The sequence below is a fragment of the Phoenix dactylifera genome, chromosome 9 (assembly GCF_051530095.1).
Source record: "Phoenix dactylifera cultivar Ajwa chromosome 9, Ajwa_hap1_PhDact_Kaust_v1.1, whole genome shotgun sequence".
In the NCBI taxonomy this organism is placed as follows: domain Eukaryota; kingdom Viridiplantae; phylum Streptophyta; class Magnoliopsida; order Arecales; family Arecaceae; genus Phoenix; species Phoenix dactylifera.
In genome coordinates, this window is record NC_143198.1 from 26,082,912 (window position 1) to 26,098,662 (window position 15,751).

Consider the following 15,751-nt stretch of genomic DNA (forward strand, 5'->3'; position numbering starts at 1 on the left):
AAGATTTTTTTTTGGTAACCTTCTCGATTAAACTTTATACCTGAAAGTTTTCTTCTTTTTTTTTCCTTCTTCTTCTTTTTATTATTATTTTTCCCCTCCAGTGAAACCCAAAAAACATGAAACAAAAGAAGAAACTAACTTAACTATCCAACAACTTGACGATTTGAGTTAAGGGAAAAAAAAGGATTTCAATGTTTATATAGGTCCACAATATATTAAAATTTACCACTAAATATGTGACTTAATAAAAAGTTTACCATGCATGCATGGATGCACAATTGTTCCTCACTATAGTTATGGCAGCATAAATGATATATTGATGCAGATATAGTGGCTAGAGAACAATCTCACCCGGAGATAAATCTTGGATGCCCAAAAGAGACTTATTTGGCGATTCGACTACAATTTCCACTCGAGAACCAGTCACCATGTTCGAGATGCTGCAGCATATATCTTCAAGCGGCTTATTTCGACCATCTCTAAGAGGATCCTATAAATGCCTGTTGATATGCCTCGAATCCAACCATCACTGACCAATGAAAGTTCACCATGCGGCCTCATCAAAGGCACCATATAGCCACTTAAATTCTTTTCAACGGGCGATGGTTATAGCTTGGCCCAGGATCACTTGTAGATAAGCCGACGTGCGTAATACATGGGTAATTATCGAGTAATTAAGGTGCATGTTCACCTCACTCAGTAATTGGTGCTGACCCTCGCCCTATACAAGCAGCGTTCAGGAGAGCTCCAGGTATACTTTTTCTCTACGCTTTTTTCACTTACTCGCGACCACTCTCTCTCAAATTTTCATTGTTTTCCAAAATTCCTACCCGACTTAGACATTGGAAGGTTCTTCGCCGGAGAAATTTCAGCAAGTGGACTTTTTATTTATTTTCAGGTCGGACGACCAGTGCCATACAAGCATCTTCATCTAACTAGAGCTTCAATTGACCACTCTCGCCATCCAACCTCTTTAGCTTGTAGCTTATTCGACCTTTCTAAGCTCGTAGCTTGTTCGACCTTTCTAAGCTTGGAGCTTAGAAAAACCATGCCGACCCAATGATTTGGACAGTTTCAGGATCAAACTGGAGACGAATTGTATAAATTGATCAAAAATATGAAAAACGTTTTGAATCATTATGCATACACCAAAAACAACTACTAAACTCCATAATCAACCGATTCCTCCGTTCGGCAACAAATCCCGTGGTTATACACCTTTGGTCCCAGAGCATACTGGCCGAACATGAGCAGTAGAAACATGCGGTATCCAAATAATAGATGCTATTCCCATCATATAACCGCCGTTAGAATTACATGAAGGCTAAATAACAGTCATCATCTGAGTTTATGTTATATAACACAATGGCGGGCTCTGAAGTCACCACAGCAGCCGTTAGTTCAAACCTTGATACCCACAAAAAGATCTAGTCCAAGCGTTCCATAGCTTGAGAAACACAGATTATAAACCGGCTCTGTCAACCCGGAATCTATTTCCAGAGGATGAAATTAAAGAATGACATTTTTTCTGGTAGATAATGGTCTTTGAGCCAAATAGTTTTTGGGATAGTTATGACAATATATATATAATGGGTCATTCACAGAAACTCGGTTAGGTCCATAATACTGCTGTTGTTTGGTCTGCAACCTTTGAAGTTTCCATCTTCGACTGCTGTACTTGATGCTTTGAGATCTGTAAGTGTGCAAAATATATCCGAGGGCCTCAATAGATAAAGGTAACTGTGTTGTGGCAATCTGATGAAATGTTCCACTGGCATGAGTGCTTCCTTGAATCCGATCGAACACATAAATGTGGGGGGAGTAGTCAATGCAGTGATAATACTAGATACTTTGGCCAGGCAGCTTTAAACCAAGTCAACCGAACAATTATACAGGAAGATTATTTAATAATTTATTAAATAAAAATCGATTTTACAATGAGGGAGTTTTGTTTATGTTGTGTTCTAACAGACATCTCAGTGGTTTCTCAAAGAAGATGAGATATAAGCTCAAGACAGATAGAGGCAGAAGAAGAAACACAAGCCATGGAACCAGAAATCGTGCTTGGGCTTGTGGTCTGAAACGTTTGAGCTCCACTTGCAAATCATCGTGGTTCTGAAAAAGCAGTACAAGCTGCAAAAGAAAACAAATACAGCATGCAAACACATTTTAAGTACACAAAAATATAGTGCCATTGAGATAACCACATCCGGTGTACCTGTTGGTAGATTTCTGGGGACGTGTTTTCCTGACCTAGAATCTCAAACAACGACGAATACAAATGATAATCACGAGCCTGCCAGAACCAATGCAAGTCAGAAGAAAAGAAATTAGATGGTTTGAGATCCATCATTCAATTAAGTTAAGAATGATATCACAACCACAAACACTTCCACTATTCTATGAAAGGTATGTCCAGTTTTATTTTCTGGTAAAAATTACTGCAACCAAAAAAGGAGGAAAGCAAAAAATAAATGAAGACAAAAGGATAAGCACAAAACCAAATTTTTGTATAGCTGATATCAAGCAGTTGATCTGACCATTTAATTTGAGAGTGTGAGTGTTGGGGAGTCCCTTTCACAGTCTTCTAATTGAGGAAAGAAAGAGAAAAAGATCAGACATGATTGCCATTAAAATGTAAGAGATGCAGTGCCCCCAAAATCTTCTCACCATACAAATCCCCTCTGAATCTCTGAGAGGCTGATTTTATGTCCTTGGTCAATAATAAACGGCTAAGTGGTCCTTTAGGGTCCTCTAGGTTAGAGGAAAGGCCTAAGCAGACACTTATTGCACGCAATGGCATCTGATACATGCATCACACATGTTAAATTTATGTTTTCCCCCAAAATGTAGCATAGTATACTTATGAGTACCCATTTTCATTTTATCTTCCACAAGCTCAATAACGATTTAAGGTCAATTCATGCTAATACCAACATAGCCAGATATCTGATATCATCCTTTAAATCGACCATACAGGTAAAATACATAATGATTTGAGCCTTTAGCATGCAGATTTGTCAGTTTTCTTAGGCTCAGTGACTTATTTCAGAGTGGAGCTTTATGGAAAAAAAAATGGAGTAGCAGAGAAGATGAACCTGTATTTAAAAGATCAGGCTCATATTGATCATATGATTGACAATAAGGATACTAAAATTTCACTGTTGGTTTCAAAGCAGTAAGAAAAATGCACAGGTTCCAGCAAAAAACTAGCGAGGATGAAGAAGAAATTAAATCATGGGTTTTGTTGCAGTAAAGATACCATTTAACATGATCAAGTTCATGAAAAGGTAAAATGCATCCCTTGTGCAGGTCAAACATGGAAATAATAACCATGCAGCCCCAATTGTGAAGAGGTTGGGCTAAACATTGAACACAAGAAAACAAATTGTGAAATTTGTCTATCTGATAATGGTGGTGGATATTTTCATACGAGTGAAGCAAGACACTGATGAAAATAATAAATCTTTAGTACTCGGTACTTCATCAAGATACAGTCATAAGCAACATGTGATGTCATATTTAACTGAAGCCAAATCTCTAACAAACTGGAACTTGCATCCGTTTAGTCAAACCTTATAATGCATTGTAAAAGTAAAAAAATTGTATCAAAATTCAATTATACTTCGACTTCTCAATCTAGATTTAGCAAAATTTAAAAAGGTAATGTGTTCTATCTCATATCATTTTCACGATGAACTATGGTTATGCATTGATCAGTGAATAATGGGGTTCAAATAACAAAATCAGCATAACCTGGAACTTATGTTATCTTGAAAGAATACACCATCCAACATGGCTTAGGGTGATTACCCTAGGAAGTGCTAATGGTTGTTGGTTCAAGTACTGTGACCAACAAATAACACAAATGCAGTGATGCAGGCCAGCCTAACTGGCAACACTTTCATCATTCTACTTTAACCAGGCAAAAATGCATTGCAGAAAAATAGCTACCAATTTTTTTAATACAAAAATTAGAAAAAGTGCAACTATATACTCTTCATATAATCACCCCCTGAGCTATTGTTAATTTTTTTTATTCTTAATCCTTCATTAGTTTAAATTCCTTTACACTCAGCAGCATAGATTACTCAGGAGGAGATTTTATTCCAAATGTTTCTCACCTTTACTTTTCTTACAAATTTGAGGGATTCCTCGAATGTGACAGGTTTCCATCTAGAAATGAAGGGATTGTAGTCCAAGATAAGACTTGAATGTTGTTCAAATAACACCTTTGCCTTTGACAGAAGCTTGGTGATAGTCATGCTGCGCATGTAATGACATAGAGGTAAGGAAAAGATTTTGGAACACTTGAGAGTAAAATTTAGAAATTAATGACAAATATACAACTAAAATCCTAGTTTAGAGTCCCATGGCTTCATAAGCATCAAACATTTGATGAATCTATGCCCTTTCGCCAAGGTCAGAGGAACTGGTACCGAAAACTGTACCGATTCTCCAGCGGCACAAGTCGGTACGGGCCATGCCAGGCCCGTACGATAGAGAAAACGCAAGAGCCGGAGAAGAAGAAGAGAAAAATAGAGAGAGAGAGAGGGGAAGAGAGGGAGAACAAGCGGCGGTGGATGCCAATAGAGGGCTGCAGGGGGTGGCGGAGGCCGAGGCGGGTGGTGGAGGCCGAGGCTGAGCCGCGGCTAAAAAAATTGGAATTTTTTAAGTGAGTCGGCAAATCGTTTGCCGACTTCACTTAAAAATTCCAAATTTTTTAATTTGGAATTTTTTAAGTGAAGTCGGCAATTGATTTGCCGACTTCACTTAAAACATCCCAAATTTTTTAGTCGCAGCCTCCGCTGCTGTCCGCCGCCTTCACCCTCCCTCCCCTACTCGCTCTCTCTCTCTTCTCCTTCTCCGGCTCCGGCAGCAAGCTGTTTTCAATGGCTAAACCGTACCGATGAGCCACCGATATGGCTCGCCTGAAAACATGCCCTTCGTATACTAGAACATCAATCATTATCCATTGATATCTCCTAAAACCAGAATTAGCAATAAATTTCCGATCCAATTTTGATAATTAAACATAAAGAAAGAACTAGAGCATCCGGTTATTCCAATCAAATCAGATCAAAACGGTATATTTCTATTGCGAAAGGAAACATTATATGAAGCCATAACATCAAGAGTAGTGAATCTCTTTCTGTTATATATAATGTGTTAGCCTAGCATATAAAGGTAAAATTGATGCTGAACCTTAGCTGTGAAATGTTTATAAGTATACTGTTTGGTCCTAGTACTCACATTGTTGTAGTAGTCAAAAATACGAGTACATTTATCAAACCACATAAAGTAAAAAAGATAATAACAAAAGTCCCTTTTCCATTGGTTAATGAATCAAAGCCATCACAAACTAATCCTTCCTCTCGTATCGGTTACATGCATCACATGGGTTATAAAATGCACATAAATAATGGCAAAAATAAAATTCTAAATATTTCACTGTTTGATGGGTCATAACTATCCATCTAATTTTCCTTCCATCCACCCAGTTACAAGCACTAGATGTTATTGGATCACAATGTCGACCATAAACATAATCCCAGATATTTCATTGTTTCATAGCCATCCATCACAAGCTTCTTGAAGTTGAACTGATCATATGTATCCCACAGACCTAATGATAATTTAGTGAAAAGAGGCAAATCTACAGTTGGTTGAAGGGATATCAATTTCAACACAGTTTCTCTCGTTGGGGTGCGATATATAGTAGAAATATTAATAATGAGACAGCAATTATCAAAGAGTCTCTTACTAAGAACATTTGAACCAAAAAAAAATATACAACTTTTCAAATGAGAAGGTCCATAGCCATACTAAGAACTCACTAGAGACCACATATTACGATCTGGAGTCTCAGTGTAATCCCTAAAGCAGCAGAAAAATGACAGATTCCGTGTACTAGGAAGCGAAGACTCTATTGGCTGAGTGCCACTTCGGTTGGAAAATATTCAATTAAGTTTTGCATTGTCCCAATGAGGAGACATGGTAAAACACTAAAAGACCATTCAAAAGTTGAAAGTTGACTGTTTTGTGGCAACTAAGATTGCTCCAGAAAAACAAATGTAAATCTTGCAGTCTTAAGATGTGGGAACTGCTCAGTTTTGCTTGCAGGATGAGTCAAGAGGATTCTTTAAATCTAATGCATCTTATTTGTGGGGAGGGGAAAAAAAAGGACAACAAGTTGGTATGTGTTTAGAAGTTTAAGTTCCCCATAGTTGTAGCTTTCTAAAAGAGATTGTCAAGGTTTGTAAATTTTGATACAATTTTGGGTTAAATATATCTTTCAGATGCTTGAGAGGTTTCAGTCTTGTCACCGAAATTCGTAACGCTAATTGGTAAGATAATTCTGTGTCCTTGTTGCAAGAGGGAGAAAAACTCCCTGATCTTGGACAAATATACAGAAGAAAGCATCTTTACCGATCAATTCTTCATTTTTCCCTTTCATCTCTTATTTCTCTCTTTTCTTGAGTAACTATTTTATTGTTATCTGATCTCATAACATTCAATCCGTACATTTATAATTACATCCCTTTATCATGAATTTTCATGGGATAACTATAGTACATTTAGCAGAAATTACATGGTTTGCGAAAAAAAATTATTCCAAGGCTTTCCTAAGTCAGATTTACTGGTACCTACTTCTCATAATTTGCAAGGGGGAAGGAACAAAGGGGCAACTTAAGAATAAGATATAAAAAATGAATTTCTGTAAAGAATTTCGTGTTTGTAACAGATCGCTCGTTTTCCCTTCTTATCTCTCACTTCACAAAAACAATGATCAAAAACTTTCTCGGATAATCTTCTCGCCATGTCTCCATCCCCAGTGTAAAGAACTTCTTCCAATTTCATTCCAAGATTTAACAAAAATCAACCTTCTTCAACAGATTAACGATAGCAAGTTAAAAGAAATAAATGCCTACCTATATTCTCACATTTCTTCCTTCCCCCAAGCAAGAAAAACCATGCCCCCCCCCCCCCCCCCCCCCACCACCACCACCACCACCACCAAAAAAAAGAAAAAAAACTTAAGTTGTAATGTCGTACAGAGAAAAGAAATCCTGAAACCTTTTTCATACGAACAAATAAAATCCAGCAATGTAAATCTTCAGAAGAAGGAATCAAATTTTACGAAGGGTATTGTGCCTTAAAAAACAATAATTTCGTTTGAAATCCTGAAAAATCTGCCACAGAACCCACAAAGATCGCATCTTTCTTTCAATCCATCAATTATTATAGCAGAATTAAGGGGAAGAAAAAAGAAGAAAGAGGAGATGGGAAAAGAATATGCTTACGGATTAGGGGATGCAGCCAGAAGATACCCAGGTAGGGGTGGGGGAGAGAGAGTTCTACGACCAGGGGTTTTATAGCTTTGCATCATAGCTGGCATCTAATCATTCTGTGGTAAGGTTACCGCGAAGCCAGACTAAGGGCATGGTTCAGTAAAACGGTTTCCGATTGGACCGGCTTGGTTCCGAATTTGTTACGCAAGGTTCAGTGCTATGCACTCGTGCAGCCCTAATTAAAGCTCCTCCTCAACCTCAAAACCCTGTCCTTTTTTATTAAAAAAAGAAAAAAAGGTTTTAAGTAATGTTCTATACAACAGATGATAGATACAACAACCTACAGAAATTATTAAAAAAAATTAGTAGGAATAGCAATTAGGTCGGATCAGATTAGATACAAGTCAGACCAGATATGAGTTGGATCAAAAATTCATCAAACTGAATTTGACCTATTTATTAAACAAATTAAAATTTTACATTTGAATATAATCTATTTATTAAATATATAATTCAATTCGACTCATCTAACTCATTTATTAAATATGTCAAGTCAGATTAAATGAGTTAAACTAGTTAAATAAATTTTTAATGAGTTAAATGGACTCAAACAAATTAAATAGATTAAGTGAGTGAAGATAAACGGGTCGGACAGAAGTTAAGCGGATTTTAAATTGATTAAACAATTGTTAAACCGATTCAATGAGTTAGATCCAATTATTAAATAATTTAAAATAAATTAAATAGATCAAAAATCTAATCTGAATCCAATCTACTTAATAAATACATCTCAACAGGTTAGTTCGTTTATAGCCCAAGCTCGTCAGTCCCAAATCTTTTTAAAATGGATCATTCTCGGATAAGATCGAGGGATTGTATCGTAAGTTAGTTACCATCCTCGGAGTTGACATGTTCTTCTCTTTCTCCGGCTCCGTGGCCTTCATTTCTTTTGCATGCGTGACAAACACTGCTCTCGTACGAATCCCGGCCAATTCATACTTATATTGCAAATTGCTACTTTTTATTTATTTGTCTTGAATTGACCATCGTGATGAGGATTTTCCACGCATGATTGCTGTCTTTCCTGCTTTCTCTGACGTGGTCCATGGTTTGTAATCAAGTGAAGATTGACATCTTTTCAGATTCACATCTTTTCGGATTCGTTTGAAAACTTAATGGGTGTGTTTAGGATTATCTCTACCTCTTTCTATGAAATAGTTCATAAGTTTGATCAGGCTTCATTTTTATCTTTTCTTACCCAAAAGGTTCTGCTAATTAAAAAAAAAAAAAAATCTCGGCCAGCAAACAATGAAACGCCTTAAAATTGTCGGCATTGTATGACAACCGTTTAACAGATACTCTTCCTGTTAAACTTTGGATCTCTCTCTCCCATACACTCACGGACACATTCATGCGGAATAAATATTCATGGGGGGGATAAAACTTTCCCTCTGGTTAAGACAAATGTCATGTCCCATCATTCCAGGTGGAGATTCTCGTCTTCATTTTCCCTCAAAGATGAAACAAATTAATAGTCATCGTCATAATAGATAAAAAAAGAGAGAGAGAAGACAAAAAGTGCTTTAACCAAACCAGAGCACAGTTTTTTTATTTTTTATTTTTAATGGATTATTGCTTAGATGTACTAAATAATTGTTTTTTTTGGGGGGGGGGGGGGGTCCGAGATGGATCGTTCAGCCCATAATAAAAAAGCCACCTAATTTCAGCTCAATAGATACCAATGCCGACCAGACGTGTTCTCGATCGGGCTCAGAATCAGCTCGACCTCGGACTTCGCCAAAAGTTCCTCCAACTTCGGATATTCGCCAACACGCCCCGGCCAAATTCGGGGCGCCCTCCTCATCGCCGATGCGCCCCAGCCAAATCCGAAGTGCCTTCCTTATTCGCCGACGCGCCTCGGCCAAGTTCGGGGCGCCCTTTTTATTTGCCAACGCGCCCCCAATCGAGCTCGGGGTGCCCTTTCCAATTACATGCCCCGACCCCTGAGCTTGGAGTACCTCGTCGGGCATACTTCGACACCTGTCAAGTCGACCTCGCCAAATGCATGATGCGACCTCTCAGCGAGTTCGGCCTTGCCGACGTTAGCACCCATTTGCGTGCCCACGCTCTCCTACGTGGCCGTACATCGCGACGCCACTATACCACGCTTTGCTAGCTGGCCCTCAGTAGTCCAAGGACAACGCTATGCTACTCCGGTCATACCTTGCTATGACTGTCAACGCCTCACCGTTCCTAGGAACGGACTCCACCGCGGCCACAAGCAAGTTTTGACTGCGCACCACTCCCCCTCATGATGGGAATGGGCCATGCCTTCACTACTTGAGTACCGCTATCGGAATTATAAAAACCCTCGACAGGTAATATTGAAGGAACTTTTGGCTGGACCTACTAAAATCCATTCTAACTTGATCGTCGGAGGGCCCTCACCGAAAACACCGGTGAGGCTTCGTGCAGAGACCCCCGATCCGTCGCAAGAGGTGGCTCCCATCGTCGTCCTCCGCACTGCGGCAGCTCCTTCGACTCCTCCAGCTTGGTCATCCTTGGGCCAGATTTGAACCACAACAATAATCATGATGAGAATGATGTCGACGGTGATGAGATGATTACGAACGGCTAGCCAGATAATGCATTTAAATCAAATGATTTTTCTCGTCATACAAGAAGCGAGACACCCTCCCAACTACAGAATAAATTGCTCGTAATTTGAAATTTTGCTGGAAAATTGCAAGACCGCTAATTCATAAATAGTCATTGCATTTATTTAAAATATATATCGCGACATACAGTTTGTGTTGCAGGTTGAACCAACGAAGAGTAGTTGCCTGCAAGCCTGGTGCTGTCTTTACTCCTCATGAGGTCCATCATTGGGCCCATTTTCCTCACCGTTTACCACTTATTGTCAAAACTCCGTTTTCCCTATTCCTTGGAAAACATGCTCCATTCTCCAACACGTCTACCCCAGTATGCAATGTTGGTATTTTCGCTCCTCATCAGCTCTTCCATGATCGGGGTCGCATCCACCTCCCAAATGAACCCTTCAATCTCAGGGAACAATGGGTGGTCATCAATGGCATGGCAGTCGGAAGCCAGCATCCTAAATGCAGGGGACTGCAACAACTCATGGACGTGTCCATCCGGCCTGGCCGGAACAGCGCCCAGCCAACCCCGTCTCGCAATTCAAAACCTAAATTTCAGTTTCAGATTTTATCATATTATGAACATTAGAAAACACTAGCGCTTTTACACAGGATTTTATATCACATTATGACCTTCAGAGATAATTAGTGCTTCTTTTTTTTATCAAGGATTTTATCATATTATTAACATCAGAGACCATTAGTGCTTTACTATCAAGAGCACCAAACCCCTCAGTAAAACCAATTTGTCGCCGTTACCATCATATCATAACAAGTACCTTAAAACATGTCATGCGGCAGGTGAAGAAGTTGATACCTTGCCGGCTAAATATTTCATCTCAGTTAAATATTTGATGATATAGTTCTTTGATCCAAAATTTTCACCTGCACTAACGTACCAAGGGGTTGCTTTCCACTTTGCCTGCTGCTGTCACCAGATCCAAGCCAGTAGCGGCCCTACTCCCATGTCATCTGCCATGAGCAGACTAGTTGTCACGGGTGACCCGATTGGAGGCTAGGAAGGAAGAAATCTAAAATTATGATGAGAAAGAGGAAGAAAAAGAAATGCAGATACAAGTCCCATGCACCACTGGGTAGCAGCGGAGACCTGCACTCATCACCATCGGCACCGAAGAAGCAACGGCAAAGCCCAAGTTAAGGCAAAGTCAGAGGTAGTGCAGGCTCCACCCGGTCTTAGTTTCACCAATCATTTTCTTTTCCTCCTCGCTTAAAAGTAGGGCTTTGAGATGTATTACTTTGGTCCATGTGTTGGAATGCACTAGATCAACCAAGGGTAGCAGCTCCCTGCAACCCCGACCCTCCAAGACAATCTAAGCTCCCAAACGACCAGATGTTCTGGCCTCTCAATTTATCAGGCTTGCTCGTTATAAAAGAGAACATAATTCGATAATATTCTAATATGTAAATTAAGTTCCACTTCCTCAAAGAACACTGCAAAAATAGTAACCAGTTCAGTAGCGTGTCAAAAATTTTGACATACTACGATCGAGCATTAAAATTGAATTGCCACTAAACTACAGGTCTGCCTTCTGTCACATTTGCATTGCATCGATATACCTGAACAAAGGGGGAAAAAAAAAGAGGTTCAGAATCCAAGCATTTTGTGCTATTACATGATCGAAAACCATTAGGCACTGAAGCCTGATGGGCATAGGAAAAGTAGTAGTTTTATATGAAAGCAGAAAAGGAAATTAAGGTGCAAGAAATCTTGGAAACTGTTGATCAGAAACATATATATGAATAGGACAATAATTCGATGCATTGTATTTTATCAAAAGTTGTGCAATACAACCGTAACAATGCAGCAGCGTAATCCTAGCTTCTTCTCTCCTAACCTGCCTCATATGTTAAAAATCATAATAATGAATCAACTAATCTTGAATCAATGAAACTAGTTTTTATATCAGCCACAATGAGTTTATCATGAAATATTTGAGAACCTTTGTAAATATTATAAGGCAGCACTACAAGCAAGAACTGATATCCAATCTGTTCATATATATGTATGTGTGTGTATGTATGTCCGTATGACATTGTATGGATCAAAAACATTCATACAAATGACCATAATTTGATGCCTTGTATTTTGACAAATACATCTCATGGTTCCCCTATCCATCTTTAACCCTACTCTGCATCCAAGTCAATATCCACCTCAACAGTTCAACAATAAACAATCATCTATTGAAAGAAAGGAGATTCTTTGTAGGCAACCCTGAGTTATAATTTAAAGAAAACTCAAGTGTATATTTCCAATATTTTAAAATTTTTGGTCCGATTTTAGTTTCCCAGATAGAGGCCTCGTTTCAGCACCCACCCACACCCCCCCAACCCTCAAAAAAAACAAAAACAAAAAAAAAACCATCCTCAGGGGTCAACATTTTTAGTGGTTTCACTCTGAATATCAGAGTTTTGGTCAAAAGTTTCAAAAAAATAAGGAATTAAAATAGAGATTTAGATCATTAGAGCCTTAGATAAATGTATAATTGGATTACACTGATGAATTTTAAAAAGAAGAAAACATCCTAGATGTGATAACAAAAAGCTAAAAAGAAGTTTCCCTTGGGATGGAACTAACCAAAATCTAAATTTTCAGTCCATTTCTGATTGGTCTTAGCTGAAATCAATCCAATCCAGCAGAAACAGATTGGTTTCAACTGGAACCTTAAACCTTGCTTGATCCTAAGTTTCTTACAAGACTGCAAACTTATCTATGTTGTCTTTAAAATGTGCTCTATAGACTTGCATTAATATGACAGATAAACAAATGACTAATCCTGGTAGTTTGTCTCATTTCCACAAAATATAACCAATTCTACCTAGCAGCTTAAGGACTTTGAAGCATGGATGTAGGATACAGATATGCTGAATTTTTGTGGCTAGGATGGATGGAAGGATACATGAATATTTAGATTGATACATATGATGCATACATTACATCCATTTACTCCATTCATTCAACCACACGCACGCAAATATATGTGAGTAAAAAGGCATCTGTAAAGCATTATGGAATATCAAAATGACATATCAGAAAATAAAGCCCCTTCTTCCTCCCCTCCCTGAAGTTACCTAGGCATATCCGAGAAGTACCCGCAGCCTTTTCTTAGGTTTTGAAAAATAGGATACATGTTCTAAAAATATCCAGCAAATATCAATATCAAATATGTATCTGACATAGACAGCTTGTAATTTGAAGTATTTACACCCACTAGCTTAAGAAGAAAATGTTAAGGCTTTCAGCTCTTAAAAACCTGAAAAGAAGCTCATGTTTTGACATGAGGCAACACTGTCAAGACCAACAAACTGCAGGGAGGGCTAGATTGGATCATAGAGTGAATGCTAATGGCGAAACTACAGGGACTGTCAAAACTATATAGAAGATGCTAAGAGTGATCATAAATGAAAAATGGAGAATGAATCCTCAGATATTTTTGACTTCAAAAATTACAATTACACCTATATCTCAAAGTTCCCTAAGCAGCAAATATATGCCCAAGTGCTTCAACAGATAAATGTGTTAAATTTTAGGACGGTAAAGCATTCACCTTCCAAAATAATTCCAACAATTTGACCATAAGCATAAATACAGTAGCAGCTCAAAGAAAATAAAATACAAGTTGATCATTCTACTAAAGTTTTCCAACTTCATACTAAAACCAGTTAGTTGAATAGGAAGGATGTGCGTGCAAATCTCATTCTTCTGACCTAGGAACACAGCAAAATGGCTAATCTTGAAAGTAAACTGATTGGGCCCAAACCTGGTTCACCATCTACACTAACAAATCAAGAATTTTGACGAACGACCATTACAAGCAAAATGAGAATCTTCTCTAGCATTTCAGCAAATAGCCTAAAAGTAGGGTGCGCTCATCACATCAAATATACCCAAAGAACGATGTGGTATATGCAAGCAAGTCCTTTGCAGACATCTTACTATATTCAACAAAAGCAAACAAATGAATCCAAAATGTACAAATTCAAGAAATACTAATGAGCAGGATATGCTTGTCAGCTAACAAGTGATATTTAGCTCCCCAAGCCAAGCATTTCATTATTTTACTTCCTTTTGTATCTATGCAACCACAGCTGGCATAGGCATCCCCATGTAAGTGTGGTGTTTAGACCCCAGAAATGCCAATGAAACAGGTTATAGGCGTGAGATGTTGGGTCAAGCCTAGACACCCAGATTGGAGACATGCAGTTAGGAGCTCAAAAGTGCAGGACAGATAACTGAATGAAAATGAGAAAGATGGGCATAAAAACCAACAACCTTGGAACAAGTGCTAACGCAGGCAAGCAAGACAATCATGGTCTTCAACGAGACCAGTATCACAACCAAGCATGAGGTCAAACAGGCAGTGATCAGTGTACCACAACGTGCCATCCTAGAGAGATAAAGGCAAATAAGAAGGTGAGAACGCATGAAATGATGAAATGGAAACAACAGACCCTGTAGAACTCCAAATGGTGACAGAAAAGAGGTTCATTGTTGTAGCACAAAGGATAGGGAAGAAACATAGAAAAGAACAGGTTCTTCAGGTGGTAGAAAAAACAATGTTCTTCCATGCGCTCACCATCATAAAACATCTGTTTTACGTTTCGTTGGTAGAATTATACATCTCAAGAAAAAAAAAATGCTCCTCTGTTTGCAACCTTAAAAAGAAACACTCAATGCATCAAAAACTTATCAGAAAGAACTTTCAATTGAAGCTCTAGATCTATACAGCAAAACAAAAACATATCCACCTAACAAAATTCATAATAATCAATCAAAAATAAATACCTAGATGTCTCTATTCACATCATAGAGGAAGCAAATGATCCACAAACCCTCTCAAAACATCATAAAACATACATCTTAGAATGAACAAACCAAAGAAGCCGCAAAAGACAGGCAATTAGAGCCTCACCTCAAATGTTGCTCGGGTACATGAAAACCCTAACTTTCCCGCCCATGGATTTGGGTGGGAGGTTGGACTTGAACTTGGCGCGGACGACGCCGCTGTTGCCGTGAGGTCGGGTGACCTTGCCCCAGATGCACCGGTAGCGGGTCCCGTCCGACTTGGTCTTGGCCTTGTAGATGTACGCCATGCGCTTGCCGCAGTACCAGGCCACCTCCTCCTTGGTGTTCACCCCCTCGATCTGGATCAACGACGTGTTCTCATACTGATTCGACTTCGACCTGAGCAAAATCTCATCCCACTAAATCCAATCCGATCGGTGAAAAAACAAACACAATCGAACAAAATTCGTCAAAAATGAACCTTTTGTAGCCAAGAATCGTCCCGCGAACGTAAAGCCTGCGAGAAAGAAGAAGAGGAAGCGATGAGAAAGAGGAATTTTAGGGTTCGGGTAAGGGTTAGAGTTAGGATTAGGGTTCGGATGAGAGAAGAGACGCACCTAACGCGCTCGCCCTGCCGCCCCTTCACCATTTTCACGCGAGGGTTTTTCAGAGCGAGACTCGAAGATGGTTTGAGACGACGACAAGGTAAACCCTAGCGGGTTGAGAGCGCGGGTATTTATAGGACTAAGGGGGTGTGTCACAAGAGTGGTTCTTTGATCGGACGGTCCGGGTCGCATTAACAAAAACCTTGGACAATTATGTTTGCCTATTGTGCCATGTTGTCTCCATCCAGGGCTAATTCATGTCAAGCCCAGCACAGTAATAGAAGCCATGTACTAATGATTAGCTGAGTCTATTAACAGATGATAATCCTAAACAAAAAAAAAATGCTAATACAATATTGCCAGTATTTGTAGCACCTAAAAATTAACTAA

The 15,751-nt window shown here is 38.9% G+C and overlaps 2 protein-coding genes across 2 annotated transcripts; both read right to left on the reverse strand.

The window, feature by feature from the left end:
- Positions 1–1,887: 1,887 nt before the first annotated feature.
- LOC103715134 (paired amphipathic helix protein Sin3-like 3) lies at positions 1,888–7,411 on the reverse strand. Its single transcript, XM_039131707.2, has 4 exons — positions 7,305–7,411; positions 4,125–4,266; positions 2,219–2,296; positions 1,888–2,133 (listed from the first exon to the last, which is right to left on the reverse strand). Exons 1-4 carry the CDS (start codon positions 7,397–7,399, stop codon positions 1,933–1,935), a joined length of 516 nt encoding a protein of 171 aa, XP_038987635.2. The 5' UTR covers positions 7,400–7,411; the 3' UTR covers positions 1,888–1,932.
- A 3,923-nt stretch (positions 7,412–11,334) lies between these two features.
- On the reverse strand, positions 11,335–15,526 carry LOC103715133 (large ribosomal subunit protein eL33w-like). Its single transcript, XM_008802666.5, has 4 exons — positions 15,374–15,526; positions 15,238–15,273; positions 14,884–15,155; positions 11,335–11,527 (listed from the first exon to the last, which is right to left on the reverse strand). Exons 1-3 carry the CDS (start codon positions 15,403–15,405, stop codon positions 14,885–14,887), a joined length of 339 nt encoding a protein of 112 aa, XP_008800888.1. The 5' UTR covers positions 15,406–15,526; the 3' UTR covers positions 11,335–11,527; position 14,884.
- Between the last annotated feature and the right edge of the window lie 225 nt (positions 15,527–15,751).

Coding starts and splice junctions, on each gene's coding strand:
- LOC103715134 (XM_039131707.2), bottom strand. CDS start 7,399: ATGCCAGCTATGATGCAAAGCTATAAAACCCCTGGTCGTAGAACTCTC. Junction 4,267..7,304: donor CTGGCTGCATCCCCTAATCC/GTAAGCATATTC, acceptor TTACATGCGCAG/CATGACTATCACCAAGCTTC. Junction 2,134..2,218: donor CCCCAGAAATCTACCAACAG/GTACACCGGATG, acceptor TTTCTTTTGCAG/CTTGTACTGCTTTTTCAGAA.
- LOC103715133 (XM_008802666.5), bottom strand. CDS start 15,405: ATGGTGAAGGGGCGGCAGGGCGAGCGCGTTAG. Junction 15,274..15,373: donor CGGCAGGGCGAGCGCGTTAG/GTGCGTCTCTTC, acceptor TCTTTCTCGCAG/GCTTTACGTTCGCGGGACGA. Junction 15,156..15,237: donor ACGATTCTTGGCTACAAAAG/GTTCATTTTTGA, acceptor GATTTTGCTCAG/GTCGAAGTCGAATCAGTATG.